The sequence below is a fragment of the Nerophis lumbriciformis genome, linkage group LG20 (genome assembly GCF_033978685.3).
Source record: "Nerophis lumbriciformis linkage group LG20, RoL_Nlum_v2.1, whole genome shotgun sequence".
Taxonomy (NCBI): Eukaryota; Metazoa; Chordata; class Actinopteri; order Syngnathiformes; family Syngnathidae; genus Nerophis; species Nerophis lumbriciformis.
The window spans coordinates 5378304-5401715 of record NC_084567.2 but is presented as its reverse complement, the minus strand read 5'-3'; the positions used below and the strand labels follow the sequence as shown (position 1 = coordinate 5401715).

At 44.3% G+C, this 23412-nt stretch overlaps 2 protein-coding genes across 2 annotated transcripts in view; both read right to left on the bottom strand.

The window, feature by feature from the left end:
- Positions 1-23412, bottom strand: part of LOC133619255 (uncharacterized) — a 208025-nt gene that overhangs the window by 168925 nt on the left and 15688 nt on the right. The gene's annotated exons all lie outside the window — the stretch shown is intronic.
- On the bottom strand, positions 10486-11811 carry LOC140679626 (uncharacterized). The gene has a single exon (XM_072915450.1). It carries the CDS (start codon positions 11783-11785, stop codon positions 10718-10720), a length of 1068 nt encoding a protein of 355 aa, XP_072771551.1. The 5' UTR covers positions 11786-11811; the 3' UTR covers positions 10486-10717.

Sequence of the window (23412 nt, the reverse complement as noted above, 5' to 3'; positions counted from 1 at the left end):
AGCAAGACCTTGCTCCTGATGGGTCATGGTTAGGACCGAGCATGGCAGCTCCAGCCATCAGTGTGTGAATGTGGAAATAGTGTCAAAGCACTTTGAGTACCTTGAAGGTAGAAAAGCACTATACAAGTATAACCCATTTACCATTTAAAATATATACACATATTATATTTATATATACTGGCCGGCGACAGCCTGACGCCAGAAGTCAACAAAAATAGTACTTCATCAATTAGTTGAAGTTTAAAACTACAGGGTGTATTAAATGTTTACTTTCTACAATATTCTAACAAGGCGCATAACAAGAATGCAAATTATTTAAATTTTCTTTGGTAACTTTGAACTTCCCAATCAAAAGTTGACAGTAATGAAATGATTCTTGTTCTTTATGACCTCCAATCCTCTGCACGTTGATGTAGACATGTGGTCCAGTCTTCTCTTCACATCTCTTACTCTTCCCCAACATCTCTTCTTTCACATCATTCTTTTCTTTACACAAGCGCTTGTTTTGCTCTTCCACTTTCTTCATTTGACTTTTGCATTCTTTCATCTCCTCTGATGTGAACTCCACTGCCTTCTTCAAGCTAACAATCATGGCGGCTCTTTCTTTACATTCTTCAACACAGTCGGCTCAGTTCTAATGAACGCTCTTTTAATAGCTTTCATATTCCAAAACGTCAACTCACTCACCTTCATCTTTCGTCTTTATCTCCGTTGGTGATTTGCTGGAAGTTGATTCTCTTTCATGTTCTCTTTTAGCGGACGTCGCCATCTTAGCATAGCAGTAGTCGTCCATCTTCTATCACGTCTTCAATCTTCACTTCACATATCGCTCGCACGTTTTGTGGCTTTGGAAAATACGAATTGAGATATTTGTTGCTATATTTGCTGTGAATCATATGACTTTAAGATCGTGAATTCGAAGAATCTCCGAACAACCATAGCAGGCGGTCTTCCTCTTTTTGCTTGGTTTCAAAGTACACTTGCGCATGCGCTAGAAGCCAGCAACTTCCGTTTCCTACTCCACAGCAGTGGTTTTTCAAAATAAAGGCAATTTAATCTTGCTTTAAAACAATGGTTGGCAAAAGTATCTAACACAAATAATCGACAACTACTCTTTGAAAATAAAAATATATATATATATACAAGCACGTCAAACGACGAGGAACAAAATCATACATTTTAAATACTACAAGAAACACAGAAATATTTTTGTACCTACTTAGTTGTTTTAGTTAAAAACCTTTAGAAAGTTGTTGTTGTTTGTGGTTACCAGTAGGAAGAACCATGTCGAGCTGCATGAATAACTTGGCTTTAATAAAGACTTCAGGAGGACAGCAATTTTACATACGCACTGCATGAGAGAGTGGTAATAACTGATTCCCTGATGTGCACACCCTGGTGGTGTGTTCGAAAATTACAACAACAAAACAGTCATTTTACCAAATGATCTACATCCTTCCCTTTTAGTTAAGAGTCTTTCATAAAAAACAAAAGCAGATAAGTGAAATGAATATATATATGTAACAGAGATTAAATCTCTTAACTGTGTAGGGTAAGTACAAACAATTCACTATCTGTATGAAATATCTAAACACATCACAGAACAGGTAGAAAAAATACTATCTCTCAAAATAAATCACATGTACATTTTTTTTTTTTTTTTTTTTTCTTACTGCACATACTTTGGATTGGGTCTACACACTCGACCTGCACGTGTTGTATAAGCTGTGTCAGTCTGCGTCATGAATCTGGGTCGCATTGGGGATGCACTTTCCGTTTGCCTAATCACTGTCTCTTCTCTCAGTGGTGTGGGAGGGACTAAGTCCACCACGGTATGTCTACCATCCTGAGAGTCTGCTTCGTCGTTCTGGAGAGGTGTTGGTGGTCGTTCTTGAACCGGGAGGATGTGGCGACGATTCCTTCTGTATCTTCTCCCATCGGATTGGATGATGTAGGAACGTGGCTCTTCGCACAACTTTTCCACTATTCCAAGTCGGTCATGTCCAGCAGGAGTTTGCATACGGATCACTTGCCCTTCTGCCAAGGGACTCAGTGGGCGACTTGACTTGTCGTAGTGACGTTTCACCGTAGTTCTCTTGTCGACTAGTCGAGCGTGTACTTGTCTTGAGTCTTTTGCTGTTGGCTGTAGTAGTCTGGTACACACTGGGATAGCTGCGCGCGTTTGTCTTGACATTAACCGTTCGGCAGGGGAACCAATGTCCGCATCTCGGGTAATGTTTCTGAGGTTAAGGAGGTTTAGGAAGACATCAGTTTTGTCCCGGTGGGATTTCTCCATCAGTTGCTTGGCACTCCTGACAGCTCTTTCCGCAAGTCCATTCGACTGGGGAAACTCTGGGCTGCTAGTGGTGTGGATGAAGTCCCACTCCTCAGCAAACTTCCTGAATTGTTCACACTTGTACTGTCTTGCATTGTGAGATAGCAGTGTGTGTGGTGTACCATGCACTGAAAAATGTCTTTTCAATTTGGAAATTACAGCTGTCGCTGTGATGTTTTGTAGAAGGTCAATTTCAAACCATCCAGAATAGGAATCCACTAGCACCTGGTAGTGTTGTCCACGCCATTCAAAAATGTCTGTAGCAACTGTGGACCAGGGAAGGTCTGGAACTGGATGGAGATGGAGCGGTTCTTTCTGTTGATGTGGTTTTGTGCTGTTGCACACTGTGCAAGAAAATAGTTCTTCAGTGATGTCTCGTGACATTGATGGCCAAAAGATGATACCTCTTGCTCTGCGTTTGGTTGCTTCAATGCCTGGGTGACCTTTATGTACAATCTTAATGTACTCTTTTTGTAGTGACCGGGGAATAACTGCTTTCTGCCCTTTTATGACGATTCCATCTTCCACAGTGAGTTCGTCTCTGTAGGGGAAGAAAACTTCAATTGCAGGCTGCAGCTGAGTCTGTCTGGCAGGCCATCCACGCTGGATAACTGTATTGAGAGTCTGCAGTACTTCATCCTCCTCCGTGTGTTTCTTGAGCTCTTCCAGGCGGGCCGTAGAAATGTAGCTCACCGACATGACGTCGAAAGAACCACTATCAGATGGGCTCTCACTGTCTGTCGCATTAGGGGCTCTTGAAAGAGTGTCAGCTATGTACATGTGCTTTCCTTTTTTGTAGACTAAGCTTATGTCATAGCTTTGCAGGCGTAGCAGCATCCGCTGAAGACGGGCAGGGGCATTGTGAATTGGTTTCTTCAAGATAGTCACCAACGGTTGGTGGTCAGTTTCTACTATGGTGGGCTTGCCATACACATACTCTCTGAACTTGGTGCACGCAAACACAACAGCTAGAAGCTCCTTCTCAATTTGAGCGTATCGAGTTTCTGTTTCTGTAAGGGTGCGGGATGCAAAGGCTACTGGCCTTCCATTTTGCATGCAAGCAGCTCCTAGTCCAAAACATGACGCGTCACAGGTCAGCGTGACTGGCTCTTTGACATCGTAGTAGGCCAATACTGGTGGAAAGGAGAGACATGCTTTCAGGCGGTCGAAAGCATCTTGATGTTGCTGGAACCAGCACCATGCCGTCTCTTTGTGAGTCAGCTTCCTCAGTGGCGTTGCGATGTCACTGAGGTTTGGAATGTACTTGCCAAGATAGTTGACCATTCCCAGGAAACGTTGAAGTGAAGTGACATCTGTGGGGACTGGCATCTCCGTGATAGCAGCAGTTTTGGAGGGGTCAGCTTTCAATCCTTTACTTGTGAAGATATGACCAACGTAGCATACTTGGTCAAGTCGAAACTTGCATTTCTGCGGGTTGAGTTTGAGGTTTATTTCCTTCACACGTTCAAGCACTTTTTTTAGGTTGGCGTCGTGCTCCGCCACATCACGACCTCCGATGATGATGTCATCGACAATGACTGAGCATGGATATCCAGCAAAGAGTTGATCCATTGTGCGCTGGAATACCTCGCTTGCAGAGTTAATACCGAAAGGCATGCGAAGGAATCTGTAACGTCCAAAAGGAGTACTGAATGTTGTCTTCATTGAGGACTTCTTGTCCAGGCGGATCTGCCAGAATGAATTTTTTGCGTCTAGCACCGAAAACACTGTTGCACCTGACATTTGTGCTGCTACCTCGTCCACACTTCTCATGGGGTGGTGGGGCCCTTTTAGTGCTTCATTTAAATCTTTGGGGTTGATGCATAATCTGATTTCTGATTTGCCTTTCTTGTGCGCAGCGACCATGGATGACACCCAATCTGTTGGTTCGGTGACTGAAGTAATAACGCCTATGCGTTCCATGCGTTCAAGTTCAGCTTTCACACAATCTTGCATCGTCATGGGGATGCGGTGGGCCGGCCTTACAACAGGCGGCACATTGGGGTCCACTGTCATTGTGTAAACAACTGGTAGTTCTCCGAGCTCTTCACTGAAGATATCTTGGTATTGTGTGAGGATCCGTGCGCTGAACTCTCCAGTGTTCTCTGTGGTGACATGGTGCACATTGGGACTCAACTCGACTAGCCCCATACGCAGGCATGCACGGAAGCCCAACAGCGATGTCACATTTTTATCCACTATGAAACATGTCAGTAAGTGGCGCTGTGCCTTTAAAAAGCATGTCAGTGTAGCTTCACCCTGTGTCTCGATTTTGGCTCCTCCGTAAGCAACCAAATTTGTGCTTTTGTTTTGTTTGGCGAGTTTCACGCCGCTGTTTACTCTATTGAAAGTATTTAATGACATTACATTGCATTTAGCACCTGTATCCACTTTCATTTCAGTTGGCACGTCATTTATGCACACTGTGACAAATCCTTCATCTTGGTCTCTTTGTTGTGGATTTACAGTGTCAACGCAATTTTCAATTTCCAAGCCATCCACATAGAATGTGTCATTTTTACTTTGGCTGTGTTGATCCATTGTCACATCATGCACAGACTGTCCATAGCGCTTGTTTGTGGTAAACTTGGACTGGCTCTGTGGCTTTGACTTGCAGCATTTTTTGTAGTGATTTTGTTTCATGCAGTTGTGACATTGTTGTCCAAACGCTGGACACATTTCCTTTTTTGCTGTGTGACTCCCTCCACAATTGTTACACTTTGTGATAGTCTGGGCAATTTTCTGGAATTTGCCTTTAAATTGCTTGTATTGTGTGGGTTTAATCTCATCAATATTGGTAGCTTGTGTAGCCAATGTTTTGATATTTTCCTCTGTCATTTCGTGAATACGGCAGATTGAGATTGCCTTGGCAAGAGTCAATTCACTGTCCCTCAGTAATGTCTTTCTCAGAGAGTCGTTTGTGATGCCACACACAATTTTGTCACATATGAGTTCATCAGTTAGATCTCCAAATTGACATGTTTTGGCTTTAATCTTCAAATCACTGATGAATGATTCCATGCTCTCCCCATGCTTTTGAATTCTCGAATGGAACTTGTGCCTTTCCAATGTTTTGTTCGTTCGCGGATTGCACATTTCTCTGAACTTCCTCTTCAGGCACTCGGGATCTTCCCGCGACTCCGCAGGAGCGAGAATAGCACCGCCCGCGCCGGCGGCACGCACCTCTGGCACGTACGCAAACGAGCGCTCCCTCTCGATCGCTTCTGGACCAGCGAGGTTTAATAGGATGTATGCGCGGGTCTTCGCGGGCTTGTCCGAGTGAGCAGCAGCAATGAAAATGTCATATTCTTGCTCAAAAATGCGCCAGTTCTCCGCGACATTGTCGTTGAAGACGACTGGGTCTGGACGACGAAACCCGTCCGCCATTATGGATCGGCGTGTCCACCGCACGGCAGGAAAAAAATCTCCGGTGGCAAATTTTAGTACAAAAAGTACTCACAGGCGAGAAGTTTGTCCACTACTCTGACACCATGTTGTTGTTTGTGGTTACCCGTAGGAAGAACCATGTCGAGCTGCATGAATAACTTGGCTTTAATAAAGACTTCAGGAGGACAGCAATTTTACATACGCACTGCATGAGAGAGTGGTAATAACTGATTCCCTGATGTGCACACCCTGGTGGTGTGTTCGAAAATTACAACAACAAAACAGTCATTTTACCAAATGATCTACAAAAGTCAAATGATTACCGTATTTTCCGCACCATAAGGCGCCCTGGGTTAAAAGCCGCGCCTTCAATGAACGGCATATTTCAAAACTTTGTCCACCTATAAGCCGCCCGGTGTTGTAAGCCGCATCTAACTGCGCTAAAGGAATGTCAAAAAAACAGTCAGATAGGTCAGTCAAACTTTAATAATATATTAAAAACCAGCGTTCTAACAACTCTGTTCACTCCCAAAATGTACGCAAATGTGCAATCACAAACATACGTATATCAACATGGACAGAGCTGCGTGAAAAAAGCCACCCGGCCTCTTCGCGTAAACTTAAACTTACCTTAACCACTCGCTCATCTTTTCTTCATCCATCCCTTCGAGTTAGCTTTTTATGATGACGCCGGCTGGAAAGGTCTCTTTTGGCAAGGTCTTCCTTTTGAATATCACCATGGGTGGAAGTTTCTGGCCATTAGCATGGCAAGCTAGAACCACAGTGAAGGATGACTTCTCATTCCCTGTGGTGCGAATATTCACCGTACGTGCTCCCGTTGTATCCACAGTGCGGTTCACAGGAATATCAGTTGCTGTGAAATAGTAATCCGTGTGTGGATGGAGAGATTGCGTCTTTTCATGAACCGGATCCCTGACGCTTAGTAGGAGCCATTTTGTGGTCTTTACAGATGTAAACACACAAAGGAAATGAAACGTACGGTGATATCCGCGCGCTTTTTCTTCTTCTACGCGGGAGGGTGCTTTCTTACAGTAGAAGAAGAAGCGCTTCCTGTTCTATGGGGGCGGGTGCTTACCTTGGCGGTTGCTTGCGTAGAAGAAGAAGCGCTTTCTGTTCTACCGGGAAAAAAGATGGCGGCTGTTTACCGAAGTTGCGAGATCGAAACTTTATGAAAATGAATCGTAATATTAATCCATATATAAAGCGCACCGGGTTAAAAGCCGCACTGTCAGCTTTTGAGTAAATTTGTGGTTTTTAGGTGCGGCTAATAGTGCGGAAAATACGGTACTCTGAATAAAGAAGAAAAGCACTAAGAGTGTAGATCTCCACCAGGACCAATCCTATTGTTCACGTGCTACTAAATTGTGTGCCATCTCATGTGTATCGTGTGCTGGTATGACAATAAACTTCCATGATTCCTGTAAAACACCAGACAGTTAGTGTAGCTCCTTTCGATACACGGCAACACAGGAAAGTTATTTTTGTAAAACGGGCGTTTATTGACTCCTTCTTGCTGTACACACCATCCACGCCAACACGCCGTAAGAACTTACAAAATACAGTACAATACAGTACATCAGACTTTGATTTCACATCAATAAACACTCAGAAAGAAATTAAATGACAAAAATACAATACCTCGTTGGCTGCTTTTAACAAAAAGAGGTTCTAATAATCACTTGCTTGAAGTGTTGCACAAATCATGGAATACACTTCAATGTTTGGAGGAGCTGAAGACAACGTGCTCAAGCACCCTCCCCTCTTGCATGTTCTGCCTTGTTTACAGTCCGTGGGGTCGCAACATCACAACAATCCTTCCGCTTTGCAACACAATTAACACAAGCCATTTACATTTTGCTCAGGAGATTTTACAATCACACATTTTCTAATAATATTTTATAACTCTGTATCATTAACTTATTTATTAGCATTTATTTATTTATGACACATATTTAAAGCATGCAAACTCTCTCAGCAACAGCTACACTCCCACCAAATCACTCATTGACCTGAAATGTGGGATTTTTCCTTTTTATCAAAACCAGTTTCAAGTAGAGATGTCCGACAATATCGGACTGCCGATTTTATCGGCCGATAAATGCTTTAAAATGTAATATCAGAAATTATCGGTATCGGTTTCAAAAAGCATAATTTATGACTTTTTAAAACGCCGCTGTACGGAGCGGTACACGGACATAGGGAGAAGTACAGAGCAGTTGCGTCTCCCAGTCAGCAGCCCCTCCCCTCTCCACTCTCCCACACACAACACAGGAGTTGCAGCACGACTGCAGCATGAGAGGTTTACTGGCGAGGTTTGATGACCTCATCAAACCGCCGCAAGCGGAGCACAACAACAACAACAAGAGTGTGTTGTTGCCGGTGCTGTAGCCGTGGCTAACAAGTGAGCTCGCACGGTGGAACAGGGGTTAGTGCATGTGCCTCACAATACGAATGTCCTGACTAGTCTTGAGTTCAATCCCGGGCTCGGGATGTTTCTGTGTGGAGTTTGCATGTTCTCCCCGTGACTGCGTGGGTTCCCTCCGGGTACTCCGTCTTCCTCCCACCTCCAAAGACATGCACCTGGAGATAGGCCCCTCCCACCTCCAAAGACATGCACCTGGGGATAGGTTGATTAGCAACACTAAATGGGCCTCAGTGTGTGAATGTGAGAGTGAATGTTGTCTATCTGTGTTGGCCCTGTGATGAAGTGGCGACTTGTCCAGGGTGTACCCCGCCTTCCGCCCAAATGCAGCTGAAATAGGCTCCAGCACCCCTCGCGACCCCAAAAGGGACAAGCGGTAGAAAATTGATGGATGGATGGATAGCTCCACATTACGAAACCGTTTTATTATGAAGCTGGCTGTGGCGCGTTCTTTCTGACGTCACTTCCTGTGTGGTGCGGGCTTTCTGGCGTCACTTCCTCGCCGAACTCAGTTTCTAAACGATCAATGAGTCCATACAAAGCTAAGAGCCGGAGATTCAAGAAATACACGGCGCACTTACCTGTGTAAAAAAATGTCAGAGGAGGGGATGTCACGGCCCGGGCACACACCAGTGCGCAATCATCTGTACGCGTAACCCCAGCTGCTGCTGGCAGCTGCTTTCCACTGCACTGATGAGAGGGACGCCCACTTAAACCACCGCTACCAGAGATCCAGTGCCAGAACGTAGCGACCTGTACATCGTACCGTAAGCTCGTCTCAAGCTCCCTAGTTGCTTTTTTCAAAGCCTGATCTCTGTGTTTTCCCTGCGTAATTGTCCTGTCCTTCCTCGCCTCGCAGTTCCTTGTGTGCGTCCCTGAGTCAAGCTGTGTGTCTTGTGCTCCTGGATCTTCCCTGTCTTCCTCGTGCTTCCTGGTTTTCCACTCCTCGCTTGCCCCCGGACTACGACGATTCGCTCCTGCCTCACGACCACTCTTCCGCCCCCAGACAACCCTGCCTGTCTAGCCCTTGTCTGACAGCACCGCCTCCAACATTTACAGTATAACACATAGTCTGACACCCATTTCCTTTTGGTTACATACACATTATATTATATAAAATATATAGTTATATAATATAATATTAAATATTCTATAATATATATATATATATATATATATATATATATATATATATATATATATATATATGCATTATATTATAATATATATATATTATAGAATATTTAATATCAATATTAATATTTATATACACGTATATATATATATATATATATATGCGCACACACATATATATATACACATATATGTATATATACATATATATACACATACATATATGTTTATATATACACACATATATATATATACAAATATATTTATATAAAAATATATATAAAAATTTTATGTATATATATAAAATTATATTTATATATACATATATATATATATATATATATATATATATATTGATATACACATATATATACACACACATATATATATATATATAAGTGTATATCAATATATATATATATATATATATATATACTATATATATATATATACATTTATATATATATATATATATATATATTTTATATATATATGTATATATAAATATATATTATATATATATATATGTATATATAATTATATTTTTATATACACATAAAATGTATATATATATTTTTATATAAATATATTTGTATATATATCTGTGTGTGTATATATAAATATATATGTATGTGTATATATATGTATATATACATATATGTGTATATATATATATATATATATATACATATATATATATATATATATATATATATACATACACATATACATTATATATATATATATATATATATATATATATATATATATACATATACGTGTGTATATATATATATATATATATATATATATATATATATATATATATATATATATATATATATATATATATATATATATGTATATGTTCTCCCCGTGACTGCGTGGGTTCCCTCCGGGTACTCCGGCTTCCTCCCACCTCCAAAAACATGCACCTGGGGATAAGTTGATTGGCAACACTAAATTGGCCCTAGTGTGTGAATGTGAGTGTGAATGTTGTCTGTCTATCTGTGTTGGTCCTGCGATGAGGTCGCGACTTGTCCAGGGTGTACCCCGCCTTCCGCCCGATTGTAGCTGAGATAGGCTCCAGCGCCCCCCGCGACCCCGAAGGGAATAAGCGGTAGAAAATGGATGGGATATATATATATATATATATATTAATAAACTTGAAACATGAGGCCCCAGGTCCCTGGACTGAAGAGGGTGTAACCAAGCATTTGAAGCATCATCTATCTTACTGTTCAGGAAGGTTTCAGATACAGAGAAGACATGGGGTCATGAGTGGATAAATTATGCTCCAAATAATCCAAGTTTGTATGAATACCTCAGATATTTGTGAAAGAAGCAGTGAGGAGGTCCTGGGTAGGGTGGATGTCACCACATATGAGCAACATACCACACACTAAACAGCTAATTGGTTATTTTCCCGTGTGTGTTCTTATGTGTTTCACAGCGTCGGCATTATGCTGGAACCTTTTACAGCACACTGAACAACTAAATGGTTTTCCTCCAGCGTGTGTTCTCATGTGTCGACACAAAGAGCTGTTTTGAGGAAAGTTTTTGCCACAAACTGAACAGTTAAACGTTTTTTCTCCTGTGTGTGTTCTCATGTGTTTAGTCAATGAGCAATTTTGAGAAAAGCTGTTGCCACAAACTGAACAATGAAATGTTTTTTCTCCTGTGTGTGTTCTCATGTGTTTAGTCAAATTGCTATTTCGAGAAAAGCTTTCGCCACAAACTGAACAATTACATGGTTTTTCTCCTGTGTGTGATCTCATGTGTTGAGTCAAAGAGTTATTTTGAGAAAAGCTGTTGCCACAAACTGAACAATTAAATGGTTTTTCACCTGTGTGAGTTCTCATGTGTCGAGTCAAATTGCCATTTCGAGAAAAGCTTTCGCCACAAACTGAACAATTACATGGTTTTTCTCCTGTGTGTGTTCTCATGTGTTGAGTCAAAGAGCTGTTTTGAGAAAAGCTGTTACCACAAATTGAACAATTAAATGGTTTTTCACCTGTGTGTGTTCTCATGTGTCGAGTCAAATTGCCATTTCCAGAAAAGCTTTTGCCACAAACTGAACAATTACATGGTTTTTGTCCTGTGTGTGTTCTCATGTGTTGAGTCAAAGAGCTATTTTGAGAAAAGCGGTTGCCACAAACTGAACAATTAAATGGTTTTTCACCAGTATGTGTTCTCATGTGTCGAGTCAAATTGCCATTTTGAGAAAAGCTTTCGCCACACACTGAACAATTAAATGGTTTTTCTCCTGTGTGTTTTCTCATGTGTTGAGTCAAAGAGCTATTTTGAGAAAAGCTGTTGCCACAAACTGGACAATTAAATGTTTTTTCCCCTGTGTGTGTTCTCATGTGTTGAGTCAAATGGCTTTTTTTAGTAAAACTTTCAGCACAAACTGAACAGCTCAAACATTTTTTACCTCTCTTCTTTGAAGAGCATTCAGAGTGTTTGTTGTCAGTGTGAGTCTTCATATCACCTTCATAGTCTTTATCCTTGCTCAAAAGTTCTTCAACCTCGTCTTCAGCCTCACTATCTGATAGTGGAGCTAAGAGGTTGTCTACTTGTGGTTTCTCTTCATCATCTTCAGTCTTCACAGAGAGAATTCTCAGTGGAAACTTGGTGTAATCAGCTTCCTCTCGTCCTAGAAGACACTCTCCCTCCTGAGTGATGCAGAGTTCCTCCTCTTCCTTTTTAATGCAGGGTGGTTGTGGAGTCTCCTGCTTCAAAGTGGAGCTCCCCCCTAACTGAGGGGAAACTTCTTCTGGATTACCGAACAGCTGCTGGACGTCTGCAAGACACAAACAATAAAAACACACTTTCTTCTATGTACTGTATGTGTGCGTAGTAGGGTTGTACAGTATACTGCTACTGATAAAGTATCGCGGTACTAATCAATTGAAATCGGTACTATACCACCTTTGAAAAGTACCAGGACCGTTCTTTCATCTGAATGCCGCTTTGCGGCGGTGACTACCTCCAGGGCCCATGTTTTGTCAGGGGTAACACTGGGTCCATAAAGCTCCGCTCTTTGGTTGGAAGGACGAGGCCGTCGATTAGTTACAACTTGCTCACTTTATTTATTATTTCCACAGGGCACAACCAGACATCCACCATGCTATTAACACTCCTGCACATGCTACCACTACCTCTCCTTAGTCGCCCGCTCACTCACTGACGTCACTCAGACAACACGTTGACATTCTCACAAACACACATACTACTCTCATAAGTTAACCAGCTCCCCTGCTGGTTAACTTGATGCCAAATATTAGCGCAGTTAAAACTGCCCAATTAGCAGTCAACTAATGCAAGTGAAATGACTACATTTTGTAACAAATTCCTACAATGTTTTGTCTTTAATAAATGTGTTTTACCTGCTACATGGCTTATCTGTGTACATTTATCCATAGTTTTGTTTTTAGTACTTAATTAATAATTGTATTTTTCTTAAAGCACAGACCAGGAGTGGCAACCAAAAATCATGAATAATTTAATATAATGTCAGTAAAACTTTATGTTCTATTCTAATCTAATCCTTGATTATAGCAGACTATATGTAATATGGAAAATTGTAAATTGTGAGATAAATGAGGATGGTGTTCTGCTGACCTCGACTGCGGATGTTGTGGATCGGTGGAGGGAATACTTCGAAGACCTCCTCAATCCCACCAACACGTCTTCCTATGAGGAAGCAGTGCCTGGGGAATCTGTGGTGGGCTCTCCTATTTCTGGGGCTGAGGTTGCTGAGGTAGTTAAAAAGCTTTTCGGTGGCAAGGCCCCAGGTGTGGATGAGATCCGCCCGGAGTTCCTTAAGGCTCTGGATGCTGTGGGGCTGTCTTGGTTGACAAGACTCTGCAGCATCGCGTGGACATCGGGGCCGTACCTCTGGATTGGCAGACAGGGGTGGTGGTTCCTCTCTTTAAGAAGGGGAACCGGAGGGTGTGTTCTAACTATCGTGAGATCACACTCCTCAGCCTTCCTGGTAAGGTCTATTCAGGTGTACTGGAGAAGAGGCTACGCCGGATAGTCGAACCTCGGATTCAGGAGGAACAGTGTGGTTTTCGTCCTGGTTGTGGAACTGTGGACCAGCTCTATACTCTCGGCAGGGTCCTTGAGGGTGCATGGGCGTTTGCTCAACCAGTCTACATGTGCTTTGTAGGCATTTGACCGTGTCCCTCAAGAAGTCCTGTGGGGAGTGCTCAGACAGTACGGGGTATCGGACTGTCTGATTGTGGCGGTCCGCTCCCTGTACGATCAGTGTCAGAGCTTGGTCCGCATTGCCGGCAGTAAGTTGGACACGTTTCCAGTGAGGGTTGGACTCCAACAAGGCTGCCCTTTCTCACCGATTCTGTTCATAACTTTTGTGGACAGAATTACTAGGCGCAGTCAAGGCGTTGAGGGGATCCGGTTTGGTGGCTGCAGGATTAGGTCTCTGCTATTTGCAGATGATGTGGTCCTGATGGCTTCATCTGGCCAGGATCTTCAGCTCTCACTGGATCGGTTCGCAGCCGAGTATGAAGCGACTGGGATGAGAATCAGCACCTCCAAGTCTGAGTCCATGGTTCTCGCCCGGAAAAGGGTGGAGTGCCATCTCCGAGTTGGGGAGGAGACCCTGCCCCAAGTGCAGGAGTTCAAGTACCTTGGAGTCTTGTTCACGAGTGAGGGAAGAGTGGATTGTGAGATCCAAAAGCGGATCTGTGCGGCGTCTTCAGTAATGTGGACGCTGTATCAATCCGCATTACGTGGTGGGGCTCTCCCTTAGAGATAGGCTGAGAAGCTCTGTCATCCGGGGGGAGCTCAAAGTAAAGCCGCTGCTCCTCCACATGGAGAGGAGCCAGATGAGGTGGTTCAGGCATCTGGTCAGGATGCCACCCAAATGCCTCCCAAGGCAGGTGTTTAGGGCACGTCCGACCGGTAGGAGGCCACGGGGAAGACCCAGGACACGTTGGGTAGTCTATGTCTCCCGGCTGGCCTGGGAACGCCTCGGGATCCCCCGGGAAGAGCTGGTGGAAGTGGCTGGGGAGAGTAAAGTCTGGGCTTTCCTGCTTAGGCTGTTTCCCCCGCGACCCGACATCGGATAAGCGAAAGAAGATGGATGGATGTAAATTAAGATGGGAAAAGTGGCAATAAATACTGATAAAGTTGAGGAATGCTCATCAAACACTTATTTGGAACATCCCACAGGTGTGCGGGCTAATTGGGAACAGGTGGGTGCCATGATTGGGCATAAAAACAGCTTCCCAAAAAATGCTCAGTCTTTCACAAGAAAGGATGGGGCGAGGTACACCCCTTTGTCCACAACTGCGTGAGCAAATAGTCAAACAGTTTAAGAACAACGTTTCTCAAAGTGCAATTGCAAGAAATTTAGGGATTTCAACATCTACGGTCCATAATATCATCAAAAGGTTCAGAGAATCTGGAGAAATCACTGCACGTAAGCGGCATGGCCGGAAACCAACATTGAATGACCGTGACCTTCGATCCCTCAGGCGGCACTGTATCAAAAACCGACATCAATCTCTAAAGGATATCACCACATAGGCTCAGGAACACTTCAGAAAACCGCTGTCACTAAATACAGTTGATCGCTACATCTGTAAGTGCAAGTTAAAGCTCTACTATGCAAAGCGAAAGCCATTTATCAACAACATCCAGAAACGCCGCCGGCTTCTCTGGGCCTGAGATCATCTAAGATGGACTGATGCAAAGTGGAAAAGTGTTCTGTGGTCTGACGAGTCCACATTTCAAATTCCATCCATCCATCCATCTTCTTCCGCTTATCCAAGGTCGGGTCGCGGGGGCAGCAGCCTAAGCAGGGAAGCCCAGACTTCCCTCTCCCCAGCCACTTCGTCCAGCTCTTCCCGGGGGATCCCGAGGCGTTCCCAGGCCAGCCGGGAGACATAGTCTTCCCAGCGTGTCCTGGGTCTTCCCCGTGGCCTCCTACCTGTCGGACGTGCCCTAAACACCTCCCGAGGGAGGCGATCGGGTGGCATCCTGACCAGATGCCCGAACCACCTCATCTGGCTCCTCTCGATGTGGAGGAGCAGCGGCTTTACTTTGAGCTCCCCCCGGATGACAGAGCTTCTCACCCTATCTCTAAGGGAGAGCCCTGCCACTCGGCGGAGGAAACTCATTTCGGCCGCTTGTACCCGTGATCTTGTCCTTTCGGTCATAACCCAAAGCTAATGACCATAGGTGAGGATGGGAACGTAGATCGACCGGTAAATTGAGAGCTTTGCCTTCCGGCTCAGCTCCTTCTTCACCACAACGGATCGATACAGCGTCCGCATTACTGAAGATGCCGCACCGATCCGCCTGTCGATCTCACGATCCACTCTTCCCTCACTCGTGAACAAGACTCCGAGGTACTTGAACTCCTCCACTTGGGTCAGGGTCTCCTCCCCAACCCGAAGATGGCATTCCACCCCTTTCCGGGCAAGAACCATGGACTCGGACTTGGAGGTGCTGATTCTCATCCCAGTCGCTTCACACTCGGCTGCGAACCGATCCAGCGAGAGCTGAAGATCCTGGCCAGATGAAGCCATCAGGACCACATCATCTGCAAAAAGCAGAGACCTAATCCTGCAGCCACCAAACCAGATCCCCTCAACGCCTTGACTGCGCTTAGTAATTCTGTCCATAAAAGTTATGAACAGAATGGGTGACAAAGGGCAGCCTTGGCGGAGTCCAACCCTCACTGGAAACGTGTCCGACTTACTGCCGGCAATGCGGACCAAGCTCTGACACTGATCATACAGGGAGCGGACCGCCAAAATCAGACAGTCCGATACCCCATACTCTCTGGGCACTCCCCACAGGACTTCCCGAGGGACACGGTCGAATGCCTTCTCCAAGTCCACAAAACACATGTAGACTGGTTGGGCAAACTCCCATGCACCCTCAAGGACCCTGCCGAGAGTATAGAGCTGGTCCACAGTTCCACGACCAGGACGAAAACCACACTGTTCCTCCTGAATCCGAGGTTCGACTATCCACATTTCAAATTGTTTTTGGAAATATTCTACATTGTGTCATCCGGACCAAAGGGGAAGTGAACCACCCAGACTGTCATCGACGCAAAGTTCAAAAGCCAGCATGTGTGATGGTATGGGGGTGTATTAGTGCCCAAGGCATGGGTAACTTACACATCTGTGAAGGCACCATTAATGCTGAAAGGTACATACTAATTCTGGAACAACATATGCTGCCATCTAAGCGCCGTTTTTTTCATGGGCGCCCCTGCTTATTTCAGCAAGACAATGCCAAGCCACATTCAGCACGTGTTACAACAGCGTGGCTAAGTAAAAAAAGAGTGCGGGTACTCTCCTGGCCCGCCTGCAGTCCAGACATGTCTCCCATCGAAAATGTGTGGCGCATTATGAAGCGTAAAATACGACAGCGGAGACCCCGGACTGTTGAACGACTGAAGCTCTACATAAAACAAGAATGTGAAAGAATTCCAGTTTCAAAGCTTCAACAATTAGTTTTCTCAGTTCCCAATCGTTTGAGTGTTGTTAAAAGAAAAGGTGATGTAACACAGTGGTGAAAATGCCCTTTCCCAACTACTTTGGCACGCGTTGCAGCCATGAAATTCTAAGTTAATTATTATTTGCAAAAAAAAAATAAAGTTTATGAGTTTGAACATCAAATATCTTGTGTTTGTAGTGCATTCAATTGAATATGGGTTGAAAAGGATTTTCAAATCATTGCATTCCGTTTATATTTACCGTATTTTCCGCACTATAAGGCGCACCTAAAAACCACAAATTTTCTCAAAAGCTAACAGTGCGCCTTATAACCCGGTGCGCTTTATTACGATTCATTTTCATAAAGTTTCGATCTCGCAACTTCGGTAAACAGCCGCCATCTTTTTTCCCGGTAGAACAGGAAGTGCTTCTTCTTCTACGCAAGCAACCGCCAAGGTAAGCACCCGCCCCCATAGAACAGGAAGCGCTACCGCCCGCCCCCGGAAGAAAATGAAGCGCGCGGATATTTCGTTTCATTTCCTTTGTGTGTCTACATCTGTAAAGACCAGACTACAAAATGGCTCCTACTAAACGACACGCTTATAACGCAGAATTTAAACTTAAGGCAATAAGTCATGCCGAAGAACACGGAAATAGAGCAGCAGCAAGAGAATATAACATAAATGAATCAATGGTGCGTAGGTGGAGGAAGCAAGAAGATGACCTGCGCCAGGTAAAGAAGACAAAACAGAGTTTCCGAGGGAACAAAGCACGATGGCAACAGTTGGAGGACGAACTCGAACAGTGGGTTGTTGAGCAGAGAGCAGCAAGCAGAAGTGTCAGCACCATCACTATTCGAATGAAGGCAACAACGCTAGCAAGCGAACTTCACCTGGATGATTTTAAAGGTGGTGCTTCTTGGTGTTTCCGGTTTATGAAAAGACGCAATCTCTCCATCCGCACACGGACCACTGTTTCACAGCAACTGCCTAACGACTTTAAAGAAAAGCTGGCTACTTTCCGTGCATATTGTAAAAAGAAGATAGCGGAAAAAAAGATCCGGCCAGAGAACATTATCAACATGGACGAGGTTCCACTGACTTTTGATATTCCTGTGAACCGCACTGTTGATACAACGGGAGCACGTACGGTGAATATTCGCACCACAGGGAATGAGAAGTCGTCCTTCACTGTGGTTCTAGCTTGCCATGCTAATGGCCAGAAACTTCCACCCATGGTGATATTCAAAAGGAAGACCTTGCCAAAAGAGACCTTTCCAGCCGGCGTCATCATAAAAGCTAACTCGAAGGGATGGATGGATGAAGAAAAGATGAGCGAGTGGTTAAGGGAAGTTTACGCGAAGAGGCCGGGTGGCTTTTTTCACGCTGCTCCGTCCATGTTGATATACGACTCTATGCGCGCCCACATCACAGATGGTGTCAAAAAACAAGTGAAGCACACAAATACAACACTCGCCGTCATTCCGGGTGGATTAACCAAAGAACTCCAACCGCTGGATATTGGTGTCAACAGGGCATTCAAATCACGAGTGCGAACGGCGTGGGAAAAATGGATGACCGAAGGCGAACACACCTTCACTAAGACGGGCAGACAGCGCCGGACGACATACGCCAACATCTGCCAGTGAATTGTAAATGCCTGGGCAGATATTTCTGTCACAACTGTGGTCCGAGCTTTCCGGAAGGCAGGATTCACAGAACTGCTGCACAACAACAGCGACACTGAATCCGATGACTTCGAAGAGACGGAGCCGGCCATTTTGGAACCCACGCTTGCGCAACTTTTCAATTCGGACACCGAAGACGAAGAATTCGAAGGATTTACCGGTACGAATGAAGAATAACTTCAGAAAGTGAGCGCTATGTTTATTTTGTGTGTTGTGACATTAACGTTCGAGCAACATTACCGGTATGTTGCTATTGCTCTACACCATTTTGAATTTTACTATGTTTGTGATTGCACATTTGTACATTTTGGGACAGAGTTGTTAGAACGCTGGTTTTCAATATATTATTAAAGTTTGACTGAACTATCTGACTGTTTTTTTGACATTCACTTTAGCGCAGCGTTTTTTTGACATTCACTTTAGCGCAGCGTAGGCGCGGCTTATAGTCCGGGGCGGCTTATTGGTGGACAAAATTATGAAATATGTAATTCATAGAAGGTGCGGCTAATAATCCGGTGCGCCTTATAGTGCGGAAAATACGGTACATCTAACACAATTTCCCAACTCATATGAAAACGGGGTTTGTACATCGTGATGCCGTTCACAACAACACAAGAAGAGTTTTGTGGTGTATAAATTGTTCTTGCTAGCTTTAGCTTCATAGTTTAGTCGCTGTTTCAAGTGGCCGTCTCCACATTGTTTAGTTCAGGACAGGGTGGTTGAGTGTTTCGGGGATGAACGAGGGGTACCGGACACATTATTGTCCCAAACAAATGTTCCTTCTTCTTACAACATTTCACTCACATTTATGTCAATTTCCGTGAAATTCTGCGTTTAATAGCAGATTCTGTTTTAGTGGCCAATTCCGAAGTTACGTTAAAGTGAAAATCGTGTGGTCTTACTTTTTTGTTGAGTTCAGTGATTACTGATTAGACATACTAGCACTGTGTCAAATAAAAGTAGCACATTCTAGTAGACATGGTCTTTTTTTTTCCAATCATACGCTCACTCATCCCTTTAACCGTTACAGGCTCAAAAATTTGCATACACGTTCCGCGGGCCGTTCATCTTTTTTTTTTTACGATAGCATTTTTATGATCGTGCCAAATCTAGATTGAAACATAGATTAAAATGGGATTAAATGTCCAGCCCTAACTCAGCCCTACTAAGAACTACGAAATACAATTCAAAAATGCTCAAAATCAAATCGTAGCTCAACAACATCAGGAGACTCTGCCAGGCAGGGCCGGCCCGTGGCATAGGCCATATAGGCAAATGCTAAGGGCGCCGTCCATCAGGGGGCGCCACGCCAGTGCCACAAATGTTGGAGAAAAAAAAAGAAGAAAAAAGAGTTGGTACTATTATTTCTAAATACAAAAAATAATCCCACGTTAATTAAAATGCAAAGTAAAGCCTATTTAATAGAAATATTATTTGTTACAACATTACGCCCCCTCCCCCCGCACGGTGCGCCCCCTCCCTTCCCGTATCATGACTCTTTTTGGACGTCACCACATCAAAAAATCAACACAAGATGTCAAAACGGCCAAAACTGTCAGGTGCCCAGGGAAGAAAAAAGAGAAAAGAAGAGGAGGAGAAACGAGAAAAGACAGAGGTAGCAGGTAGGTGAGCCGACCATGAAATTATTTGTCTGTTACAGAATGTGATAGTAACCCGGCTTTTTAGCATTAAGCTAATGTCACATGATTCGGCAATTGCTAATCAATAAATAGCTAGTTCTGTTTTAACGTCGGGTTAATATTGTGGAGGGGGCTAAATTGTTATGGAAAATAATAATGTTACGTTAGGTAATTACAGTACTCCCACCTTACATTTTTCAGGGACATTTGTATTAGATCTTTTAAGCAGCTGTTTTTTGTTTACATTGTTATTGCCTTCTGGTTAGCTATGTTTGCCCTGCAGGTAATAGTCACTTTTCCACCCCTTTATATATTAAGTATAGTTGTAAGTAAAAAAAAAAGGTCAAAGACAAAGCTATTTGGTTTCTTGTGAGTATATACACTTCACTGCCGATGTGGGGGGGGCGCCACCTAAAATCTTGCCTAGGGCGCCAGATTGGTTAGGGCCGGGCCTGCTGCCAGGCGTTCTCAGCAAACCCTCACAATGCGTTTGGGCCTGTCAGGTCTGTCCGGCATCCTCCCTCACCATCGCAGCCAACTCCCCACCAGGTGGTGATCGGTAAAAAGCTCCGCCCCTCTCTTCACCTGAGTGTCCAAAACATGAGACCACAAATCTGATGACACAACTACAAAGTCGATCATGGAACTGCGGCCTAGGGTGTCCTGGTGCCAAGTGCACATATGGACACCCTTATGTTTGAACATGGTGTTTGTTATTGACAATCTGTGACGAGCACAAAAGTCCAATAAGAAAACACCACTCGGGTTCAGATCCAGATGGCCATTCTTCCCAATCACACCTCCCCAGGTTTCACTGTCGTTGCCAACATGAGCGTTGAAGTCCCCCAGTAGAACAAGGGAATCACTCGGGGGAGCACTCTCCAGTACTCCCTTAAGTGAATCCAAAAAGGGTGGGTACTCTGAACTGCCGTTTGGCGCGTAAGCGCAAACAACAGTCAGGACCCGTCTCCCCACCCGAAGGCGGAGGGAAGCTACCCTCTTGTCCACCGGGTTGAACTCCAACGTGCAGGCTCTGAGCCGGGGGGCAAAAATAATTGCCACCCCAGCCCGTCGCCTCTCACTGCTGGCAACGCCAGAGTGGAAGAGAGTCCAGCCCCTCTCAAGAGAACTGGTTCCAGAGCCCCTGCTGTGCGTCTAAGTGAGTCCGACTATATCTAGCCGGAACTTCTCGACCTCGCGCACTAGCTCAGGCTCCTTCCCCCCAGCAAGGTGACGTTCCACGTCCCAAGAGCTAGCTTATGTAGCCGAGGATCGGACCGCCAAGTGCCCTGCCTTCGGCTGCCGCCCAGCTCACATTGCACCCGACCTGAATGGCCCCTGCTATGGGTGGTGAGCCCATTGGAGGGGGGACCCATGTTGCCTCTTCGGGCTGTGCCCGGCCGGGCCCCATGGGAACAGGCCAGGCCACCAGGCGCTCGCCATCGTGCCCCACCTCCGGGCCTGGCTCCAGAGGGGGGCCCCGGTGACCTGTGTCCGGGCGAGGAAAGTCTGAGTCCTTTGTTCGTGTTCTTCATAGAGGTCTCAGTGTTTCCCACAGGACAGGCATCTATTTGTGGTGGTGTGGTTGGGGGGCGGCGGCGGCAGCGGCGATGACCAAGAAGAACGCGGAGTTGGAATATAATTACAACACTTTATGTACATATTTATATACAGATTTGAACAATTACCGTATTTTCTGCACTATAAGGCGCACCTAAAAACCACAAATGTTCTCAAAAGCTGACAGTGCGCCTTACAACCCCGGTGCGCTTTATATATGGATAAATATTAAGATTCATTTTCATAAAGTTTCGGTCTCGCAACTTCGGTAAACAGCCGCCATCTTTTTTCCCGGTAGAACAGGAAGCGCTTCTTCTTCTACGCAAGCAACCGCCAAGGTAAGCACCCGCCCCCATAGAACAGGAAGCGCTTCTTCTTCTACTGTAAGCAACCACCCGCCCGCGTAGAAGAAGAAAAAGCGCGCGGATATCACTGTACGTTTAATTTCCTTTGTGTGTTTACATCTGTAAAGACCACAAAATGGCTCCTACTAAGCGACAGGTATCCGGTTCATGAAAAGACGCAATCTCTCCATCCGCACACGGATTACTATTTCATAGCAACTGATATTCCTGTGAACCGCACTGTGGATACAACGGGAGCACGTACGGTGAATATTCGCACCACAGGGAATGAGAAGTCATCCTTCACTGTGGTTCTAGCTTGCCATGCTAATGGCCAGAAACTTCCACCCATGGTGATATTCAAAAGGAAGACCTTGCCAAAAGAGACCTTTCCAGCCGGCGTCATCATAAAAGCTAACTCGAAGGGATGGATGAAGAAAAGATGAGCGAGTGGTTAAGGTAAGTTTAAGTTTACGCGAAGAGGCCGGGTGGCTTTTTTCACGCAGCTCTGTCCATGTTGATATACGTATGTTTGTGATTGCACATTTGCGTACATTTTGGGAGTGAACAGAGTTGTTAGAACGCTGGTTTTTAATATATTATTAAAGTTTGACTGACCTATCTGACTGTTTTTTTGACATTCCTTTAGCGCAGTTAGATGCGGCTTACAACACGGGGCGGCTTATAGGTGGACAAAGTTTTGAAATATGCCGTTCATTGAAGGCGCGGCTTATAACCCAGGGCGCCTTATGGTGCGGAAAATACGGTAGTTATTCACTGAAATATATTTATTAATAATGGTTCTTACAAAAAATATATCTTATAAAATATAAAAGCTAAAATGTCTCTTAAAGCTCTGCCCCTTTAATTAGTGCATACATCATCTGTGTGAAGGAGTGAACATCCAACATTAGAATTTATTACTAACGAGCAGAACTGCTCTATGTACAGTGCCGTCTAACCTTAAGCGGCAGCAGCTCAACACATGCAGGGTTCAACGTTAAGATTTTTTTCTACTTGCCCGACTTCTCAAATCTACTTGCCCCAATATTTTTACTTGTCCTGCCTAGGATTTTTTCTGGCTGCGTAGTGCTCATGGCTTATATCTTACTAAAATCCTTCCCGTTGACTATTTACAACACTACAAAGTATTTATTATTATTATTATTATCTATAATTACATTTAAATGGCATTGCATGCATGTAAAATTAAATGCTATTTCACATTATTTGACCAGTAGCAGTTACATCCATCTGAACAGGTCAGCCACCTGTTTAAAGCCCGATCACAGTTGAAATCTTGAAATGAAGGGCCTTTAATGGCCAAAACATTAACCTGGACAACATTTTAACAGCTGGTTGGCTCAGATTTTATTCTTTTCATTGCATTCACATGCTGCA

Bases quoted from the DNA above. Each gene is read 5' to 3' on its own strand.
- LOC140679626 (XM_072915450.1), bottom strand. From the start codon at position 11,785: ATGAAGACTCACACTGACAACAAACACTCTGAATGCTCTTCAAAGAAG.